The sequence below is a fragment of the Prionailurus bengalensis genome, chromosome B2 (assembly GCF_016509475.1).
Source record: "Prionailurus bengalensis isolate Pbe53 chromosome B2, Fcat_Pben_1.1_paternal_pri, whole genome shotgun sequence".
Classification (NCBI taxonomy): domain Eukaryota; kingdom Metazoa; phylum Chordata; class Mammalia; order Carnivora; family Felidae; genus Prionailurus; species Prionailurus bengalensis.
This window is the reverse complement of record NC_057349.1, coordinates 29957772-29966979: the sequence shown is the minus strand read 5'-3', so window position 1 is coordinate 29966979 and position 9208 is coordinate 29957772. Positions and strand designations below refer to the sequence as shown.

Below are 9208 nucleotides of genomic sequence, written 5' to 3'. Positions count from 1 at the left end.
TGAGAAAGACAAAGATATAGAGAATGAGCAGGAGAGGGGTAGAGAGAGACAGAGAGAGGGAGACACAGAATCCAATGTATGCTCCAGGCTCTGACTCTCAGCACAGAGCCCATGCGGGGCTCGAACTCACCAACCATGAGATCATGACCTGAGCTAGGACTGGACACTTAACCAACTGAGCCATCCAGGCTCTCCCAGGAAAATATACTTTTGACAACATATATGATTATCTCCTTATGATAAACTCGTAAAGGAGGAGCACCTGGGTAGCTCACTCTGTTAAACATCAGACTCTTGATTTCAGCTCAGGTCATGATCTCTGGATTCCTGAGGTCCAGCCTGGTGTGGGGCTGCTTGGGATTCTCTCTCTCCTCTTTCTCTGCCCCTCTCCCTACTTCTGCATCCACTCTTTCTCACCTTTTCTCAGAATAAATAAACATTTTTTAAAAAAAGGATAAAGCCCTCAAAGAGAATGTCCATGTCATAGTATAAGCATATTTAAATTGTGGAGACACATTTCAGAAGAACTCTTTAGAAATTTTAAACCAGTATTCACTCTCATTGCTCTTTATGATGGTATATTTTCCCCACCCTCTGCTGGACACTCTCATAACTAACCTACTTTCATCTTTGCCAAGTTGAAGATACCAAGGTTTATTCCCATTTTTTATTCCACATTCTCATTTTTGTTTGTATTTACTTATTATCAATATAGTGTGTGACATTTTGTGTCTTCCTTTCCAAATTGTTCTCTAATATTTATAATTATCTTTTTCTTTTTTCTTTTCTTATTATTTGAGTGCAGCTTACACACACTCTTCTATTCCTTTCAGGTTTACAACATAGTGACTTGTCATATAATCCAATAATTGCACTCTTGAGTATGTACTCAAAGAAAATGAAAACACCAATCTTTTTTTTTTAGTTTATTTATTTGAAAGACAGAGAGTACACAAGCAAAGGAAGGTCTGAGAGATTTTCCCTGTTATTACCATCAAGGGGCTGGAGGAGGAGGTGCACAGGGACACAGAAACCTCAGCAATGGCACCGGCTCCTGAGCTCTCTTCTCCTGCAATCCTGCCTCACCCCTGAGCCTGACCCCTGTGGAGTCCAGGGCTGCTCAGAAGCTTCTTCCTCCTCCCACTGACGCCCAGGCTTCTGCTCAGACATGTCTACCTGACTTACAGTCCAGACCCCACTCAGGCTTCTCAGTCAGAATCCACCTGAGAGCAGAGCAGTGGGGTGAGTGAGGGGGTGTCCCCTTACCTTCCACCCCACGTACGGCCACAGGACTAAGGAGAGAAGACCCAGCTGCCTTTCTCCTCCTCAGCCAGGCCCTCCCTAGGGTCTTCTTCAGCTCCAGCACCTGGACAGGGACCCAGACACCAGGGGGCGCCCTCATCCCAGATGATAAGAGTGTGAGGTTTTTTTTTTTTTCAGAAGCCATACTGATAGAACCTGTGTCCACCCATAGACAAATGGATAAGGAAGATGTGTACACATACATATAAATATGTGCTGCCACTTGTGACAACATGGATGGACAAACAGGGCAGTATGTCTGCTAAGTGAAATGAATCAGACTGAGATAGACAAGTACCATATGATTTCACTCATATGTGTAATCTAAAAAAACAAAACAAATGAGTAAAGAAACAAACAACAGAATCAGACCTATAAATACAGAGAACAAACTGATGACTGCCAGAGGGAAGGGGTTGGGAGGATGGGCACAGTGGGTGAGGGGAGTGGGAGACACAGGCTCCAGTTATGGAAGGGAACAGGTCATAGGAATAAAAGGCACAACACAGGGAATATCATGAGTGATACTGTAACATCACTGTCTGGTGACAGGTGGCAGCTACACTCTGGTGAGCACAGCACGGTGTAGACAGAAAGTGAAGGGCCCCTGGGTGGCTCTGTAGTTTCTCCAGTCATGATCCCAGGTCATGGAATCAAGCCCCACAGGACTGAACCGGCTTGAGATTCTCTCTCTCTTTCTCTCTCTCCGTCTCTCTCTATCACCCTCTACCTCTCTTCCCTGCTCTGGCTGCCTCTCTCTCAAAAAAAGAAAATGTATACAGAAGCTGAGTCACCGGGTTGTACACCCAAAACTAATGTAATCTTGTGTGTCAACTATATTCAAATTTAAAATATCTTTAAAAAGAAATTAATTAGGAAGAATAAAATCTAGGAGTGCCTGGGTGGGTCAGTCGGGTGGGCATCCGACTCTTGATTTCAGCTCAGGTCATGCATGATCTCATGGTTCGTGGGTGTGAGACCTCCATCAGGCTCTTCGAATGGGTGCGTCCTCTCCCATGGCTGCAACTGCAGAGAACAGATGCACAGTTACAATAAGGCATGGAAAGGCTAAGTTAGACCGGCAGAAACACAGACCCCTATACATGCAGATGTTCATGTGGGGTGTGGGGTCAGGGGAAAGACTGAGGTCCAAAAAAGAAAATTAATTGGATGAGAGAGGAAAGAGATCCCACATAGAAATAAACAAAACATCCCAACATGGAATCAAGATCAGGGCATAAACTTGTCAGGCACCCATTAGGCATCAGGCACCACTGCCTGCACTTTGTTTCAAGACAAAGTCACTGAGGAATGAGGAGACTCTGAAGAGTTGGAGGAACCAGTTTCATGAGATCAATACTCACTGGAGGAGGGAATCTCCATCTCATCAGGCAGCTCACTACGACTGACTTCAATGTGACCCTGCACCTCACTGAGGATCTTGGCATCATTTTCATCTGACACAAATGTGATGGCCAAGCCCGTGAGTGAACTGGCCTGCTCAGGCCTCCTGGAAGGAGACAGAGGGTAGCACTGGAAGACCCCAAAGTAGGAAGACACCCAAAAGGAGGGACGAGGATGTAATGTACGAAGACACAGGAAATCAGGGGGTGGGAGGGGACACTGGGATGCCTGTGTGGGTGTGCAGCTTACCTGATCCAGATAGGTGTGGGATTCCTCAGGCAGGTGGCAGTTGGTGGCAGTGTTTACCTGCTCAATGTCCATGCCTCAGCCAAATAGGTTGGTGGCCACAAGAATTCATCATGAAAGGTCTTTAAACCATGGACACCAAGAAAGGCTTTGTCAGAATGAAAATTAGAAAAATGTTCACAGTCCTTTCTCTCAGGGGTCTCATGTCATCCCAAGGACACAAAACATCTTTGCATCTCTGACTCACCTCTCCTCCCAGGATGTCCCACAGTGAATGGCAATGGCTGGGAAGTTCTGCTCCACCAGGAGCTGGGCCAGGGCCATGTAACACTGCACAGACTTCACAAAAATCTCTGCCTGTGTGTGGAGAGTAGGGGGATGTGGGCCCATGGGTGTGTGTGTGTAGAGGAGAGAGACAATGTGCCAGAGTGGGAGATCAGGAAATACACCCTCTACACGAATCCCACTAATTCCCTCTTATTCCCCACTACATGATTCCTTCTTTTTTGCTCTCAGTATAACTTACCTTTCCTTTCTCTCCTCTGGTTCTGATTTTCCTGAGTAGATTGGCCTCTGGGGAGATACAGAGAACAGTAACCAAATTTGGCAGACATGTTAGGAGACAGGAATGAGGTACTCCATGACAAAAGGATAAATATTGGAAGTAGGGTCTGGAATGACCATGACCAATATTCCTCCTTATAAAACATTAAACCTAAGACCTACCCTAAATCTAGTTTTAGTGTGAATAAGTTACACAATCGATAAGCTGAGAGAATGCTTCTCCTCAGGGAGTGATACAAGAAGAAATAAACACTTAAGAACCCTAACAGGGCCAATGTATATTGGGATATTTAAGAATTTAAAAGTCCTTCCAGATGGTTTTAAAAGTTTATTTATTTATTGGGGCACCTGGGTGGCTCAGTCAGTTAAGCATCCGACTTCAGCTCAGGTCATGATCTCGCAGTCCGTGAGTTCGAGCCCCACATCGGGCTCTGTGCTGACAACTCAGAGCCTGGAGCTTGTTTCAGATTCTGTGTCTCCCTCTCTCTCTGACCCTCCTCCATTCATGCTCTGTCTCTCTCTGTCTCAAAAATAAATATACGTTAAAAAATATATATTAAAAAAATTTTTTTAAGTTTATTTATAATGAGACAGAGAAGGATAGAGTAAGTATGAGCAGGGGAGAGGCAGAGACAGAGAGAATCCCAAGCAGACTCCACCCTGTCAATGCAGAGCCTGACACAGGGCTCCATCTCATAAACCATGAGATCAAGAGTCAGACACTTAACCAACTGAGCCCCCCAGGCTCCCAAAAACACCAATTATTTTTAAAATATAACTATTTTAAAATACAGAATTGAAGACAGAAAAAACAGCAGCCCGCACATCAGGAACTGATCTGACAATGACAGCTGGGCCTCAGTGTTGTTAGAAGCTGGCTGATGCCACCACTGGGCCATATTATTCTCCTGTGGGACATGAGCCACTAATGCAACAATCATGCATTAGTACAGCATCCATTCCATATGTAGATGGGCCTATGGATTGAATGTAACACAGGAGACAGTCAATGATGCTGTTTCAAGATCCAGTTTGCAAATAACCTCAGAGGAGGTACAACTTGTATAGTTTTAATATAATATCAAAGATGAATATCCATAATTATCTGAAAAGGTTATGATACATACTATTCTCCTATGGTCAAGGATGTAAATTTTTTTCATATACTTCAACCAAAACAACACAACAGATGCAGAGGCAAATCTTAACGTCTAGTGGTCTACTAACGAGACAGACAAGAAAGAGACTTGCAAACTGGAAAATGAAACAAAACCAGTGTTCTCACTGCCCCTTTTATTTGGGAAAATTGTTATTTTTAATAAAAACCATATTTCAGTTTTCATATGATTACAAATGAATTTAAAAATATTTAAACCTGTTTTATTCCTACTATGGGAAATATTGATAGATATACCCACAGACACAAACTTATCCCTGGGATCCTCACTAATTTGTAAGACTGTATAGATATCCTGAGAACAAACTATTGGAGAATCAATGACTCACACAGCTCCTAGGCCACGACTCAGGGAGACAGCGTGACAAGGAGCCCTCTGTGCAGTAGATGAGGCCTAGGGGCAAAGCCCCAGGTCCCTGGGCCTGCCTCCCAGGGTCTCAGGCCCCAAGGCGGTGTCGCGTTCTGGGAAGCCCAGTGTTGGGGAATTCCCATCTGCCCTGGTTTCACCTCCCTGCCACAACGTGTGTCAGGTCTTTTTGCCTGGATACTGATGATGCGGCCTCGGTTTGTACTCCTATTGGCGACAGGTTTACCAAGCAGCCAATGCAGTGCACCGCGGTTCCGAGGTATAGTCTCTGCACTCGCCTCCGGTTCCAGCTGCGACTCACATTCTCCCCAGACCCCGAGGATGCGGGTTGTTATGCCCCGAACGCTCCTCCTGCTGCTGTCGGGGGCCCTGGCCGTGACCCAGACCTGGGCAGGTGAGTACGGGTTCGGGAGGAAAGGGACTCTGAGGGGCAGGAGCGAAGAAACCGCCCGGCGGGGAAGCGGAACCCCGGGGGAAGCCGACTGTCCACCGCCCGGACCCAGACCTCCACCCGGGCCTCCCCTCCCCCGTCCCTCCCGGACTCCGTCCTGCTGTCCCCTACTCTGGTCCTCCTCCCCCTGCCCTCCCGGCCGACTCCCACTGGGACCCGGGCCCCTCGCGGGGAGGAGGGTCGGGCGGGGTCTCAGCCCCTCCGCGCCCGCAGGCTCCCACTCCTTGAGGTATTTCCACACCGCGATGTCCCGGCCCGGCCTCGGGGAACCCCGCTTCATCGCCGTGGGCTACGTGGACGACACGCAGTTCGTGCGGTTCGACACCGACGCCCCAAATCCGAGGATGGAGCCGCGGGCGCCGTGGATGGAGCAGGTGGGGCCAGAGTATTGGGACCGGGAGACGCGGATCGCCAAGGTGCACGCAGAGATTGCCCGACCGAACCTGCAGACCGCCCTCCGCTACTACAACCAGAGCGAGTCCGGTGAGCGACGCGGGTCCGGGTCCAGGGCACGACCCCCATCCCCACGGACGGGCCGGGGTCGCCCCGAGTCTCGGTGTCTGAGCGCAGCCTCGAAGCCGCGAGACTCCCAAGTCCCCCGACCAGGGAACAGCCCGCGGGAGCTTTTAGGGGATTTAGCTTTCGGTTTCACCTTAATCACTGCTGCTCTGGGGGCGGGGCGGGGACAGGGTCACACAGCATCCAGAGAATGCATGGCTGTGACATCGGGCCTGACGGACGCCTCCTCCGCGGGTACAGTCAGTTGGCCTACGACGGCGCGGATTACATCGCCCTGAACGAGGACCTGCGCTCCTGGACCGCGGCGGACACCGCGGCGCAGATCACACGCCGCAAGTGGGAGGTGGCTGGTGAGGCGGCGCGCTATAGGAAGTACCTGGAGGACACGTGCTTGGCGGGGCTCCGCAGGTACCTGGAGATGGGGAAGGAGACGCTGCTGCGTGCAGGTACAGGGGCTGCGGGGCCTCCCCGATCTCCCCTTCACCGGGGCTGGCTTCCCATAAGGAAGGGAAATTTTTGGACTCCGTTTCAGAACAGCTCTCCTCCCCGGGTGGGAAGAGGGACATCCGCCTCCTTGTTCATATTCCTGCTAGAGAGTGACTCACCTAGAGGGAGCTTTTCTCTCAAGGACAGACTGGAATCCACTCTCCCCAGCAGGGACTCAGGTTGAGACCATCCCTGAAATAACCCATCAGCAGTTCCCTTTGACCCTGGCAGCCACCTTATGAACCATGACCTTCCCTCTCAAGGCCTTGTTCTCCATCTGAGAACATGTTTGGAGGTCTGAGTCTGCGTTTGCTGAGTCATTCACCCTCCACCACAGTCAGGACCAAAGTGTGTTCCTCCCTTAGACCTGCAGCTTCCTACCCGGGCTTCTCTCCCAGATTCCAGAACATAACAAGGATCAGGAGATCCCAAAGGCTAGACCGCTGTCTGGGTTTTGTGCTTCTTCCATCCAGACCAGTTGTCCTGTCCACCTCAGGATGGTCACATGGATGCAGTTTCAGTGGCCCATAAAGCTAAACCACAGTGTGGATTCTCTGATTCTTCTTCCTCAGAGTCTCCCAAAACACACGTGACCCGCCACCGGATCTCTGACCATGAGGTGACCCTGAGGTGCTGGGCCTTGGGCTTCTACCCTGCGGAGATCACCCTGACCTGGCAGAGTGATGGGGAGGACCACACCCAGGACACAGAGCTTGTGGAGACGAGACCTGCGGGAGATGGGACCTTCCAGAAGTGGGCGGCTGTGGTGGTGCCTTCTGGAGAGGAGCAGAGATACACGTGCCATGTGCAGCACGAGGGGCTGCCCGAGCCCATCATCTTGAGATGGAGTAAGGAGGGTTTGGGGTCGAGCCCCTGTCAGGGAACGCAGGGCCCTTCTGGAGAATTTCACAAAGTCAGGACTGAAGCCAGATATCTGGGCCCCTCACCTTCCTTCCCTTTCCAGAGCCATCCTCTCAGCCCTCCATCCCCATCCCAGGCATCATTGTTGCTGTGGTTGTCCTTGTGGTCATTGTGGTGGTTGGAGCTGTGATCTGGAGGAAGAAGTTCTCAGGTAGGAACAGAGTGGGAGGATCTGAGTTCACTTGTCCCGCTGGGGGGCTTCCTAGGTAACACATTGTCTTGCCTGGTTCCTGGGAAGTTCCATCCACACACATGTAGCTGCCCACTCTGGAGCTGTTACTAACAATCACTCTGTAGCAAAGCACTTGTGAAAATGAAGGACAGATTTTCACTTGGTAATTCTGGTGATGGGGACCTGATTCCCAGCAGTGACAGGACAGAGAGGAAGGTCCCTGCTCAGGACAGACCTCCAGAAAGTCAGGCGGTCCTGTGCCCCCACACACACACCTCTGTTTTCATGTTTCCTGAGCCTGTCCTGGGTCTTCAGTCAGAATTCTGGAAACTTCATTGTGGACCAGGACTAAGAGGTTGCTCTAGGATCCCATGGCCCAGCTGTCCCAGGTTTGTAACATGATATTTTCTTCCCACAGCAGAAAAAGGACCGAGCTACTCTCATGCTGCACGTAAGTTTGGAGAGGGTGATCCTTGAAACCCTGGGATAGTGTAGACAGGACCCCAATGGGGAGCTCACTCCCCCTACCACCCCATAGCTGCTCCTTTAGTCTCAACTCCTGTGGCTCTGATCACATCCTGTTTGTTCTACCCCAGGCAATGACAGTATTCAGGGCTCTGATTCGTCTCTAATGGCTCCTAAAGGTAAGACTCCAGAGGGCCTGAAGTGGGAAAGGGTGGGGGAACTAGGGACATGTTGACATGTGGGGGGCTGTTGAGAATGTGGCACTTAAGTGACTGATCTAAATCTATTCATGATTAATTTTTTCACAGTGTGAGACCCGCTGCCCCTCAGGGACTAATACAGGATCTGTTCACACTTGGTGCCATCGAGATCCCCTGACTTTCTGCGGATGGTGTCAGAATGTGTCTGCGTTCCTATTAGCATATTGTGAGGACACAGGAGACTGCCCCCCCCCCTGCCCTCCATGACCCCTCCCCGTACTGATTCGTGTTCCCTTTCTGACCTGCTTTCCTGTTCCAGCCGAGGAGGGGTGGACCATCTCCATCCCCATCTTTTTTTCATGTTGGAGTACTGATGCTTTACTTTCCTATTGAAAATGAGAATCCAGATATGAATTTATGTTTTGTAATTCTTGGTATGTGGGCATGATGAGGTAATAAAAGAGAGGATTTGTATGGTTGGAACAGAAAATAAATGAAAGCACTGAGAACCTTACAGAACCCGCATATTTCCTGTGCCGTGTCTGTTGCAGGTGGGGACAGGAGAGGGCTGTGAGGAGCCGAGCGTGGATGGAGCCTGTGTCCAGTCGGTGCTCAGTGCATCCTTGGAGTGTCGTGCTCCCTCCTCAGCTGGGTCATGTCTCTGCTCCTTGTCCTTGCCCCTTCTGTGGAACCTTGTCTCACCAGGACCTGTGATCATAGAGATTTGGACAACACCTGTCACCAGGACCTTGTGCAGCAAGAGCTTCCTGTGACTGGGTCAGCCCAGGCTCCATCCTGGGTCATGACCTCAGCCCCATCTTTTGGGTGTATTTTCTTCTTTGTTTCTGTGGAGCATCAGGCCTGTTCTTGCCCTTGTGTCCGAGTTCCTCTTATTCTTCCCGGGTGATCCCAGTGGTTACAGCACCAGGAGTCC

The 9208-nt window shown here is 50.0% G+C and overlaps 1 protein-coding gene across 2 annotated transcripts; it reads left to right on the top strand.

Moving 5' to 3' along the window:
* The first annotated feature begins 5319 nt into the window (after positions 1-5319).
* LOC122489345 (class I histocompatibility antigen, Gogo-B*0101 alpha chain-like) lies at positions 5320-8793 on the top strand. 2 transcript variants are annotated; one of them, XM_043591052.1, is made up of 8 exons: positions 5320-5454; positions 5725-5994; positions 6201-6476; positions 7089-7364; positions 7481-7588; positions 8031-8060; positions 8206-8253; positions 8383-8793. In XM_043591052.1, the coding sequence occupies exons 1-8, from the start codon at positions 5382-5384 to the stop codon at positions 8385-8387; spliced, it is 1086 nt and encodes a 361-aa protein (XP_043446987.1). In that variant the 5' UTR covers positions 5320-5381; the 3' UTR covers positions 8388-8793. The 2 variants fall into 2 exon arrangements, with proteins under 2 accessions (XP_043446987.1, XP_043446986.1); XM_043591051.1 differs by having other exon boundaries at positions 8028-8060.
* The last annotated feature ends 415 nt before the right edge of the window (positions 8794-9208 follow it).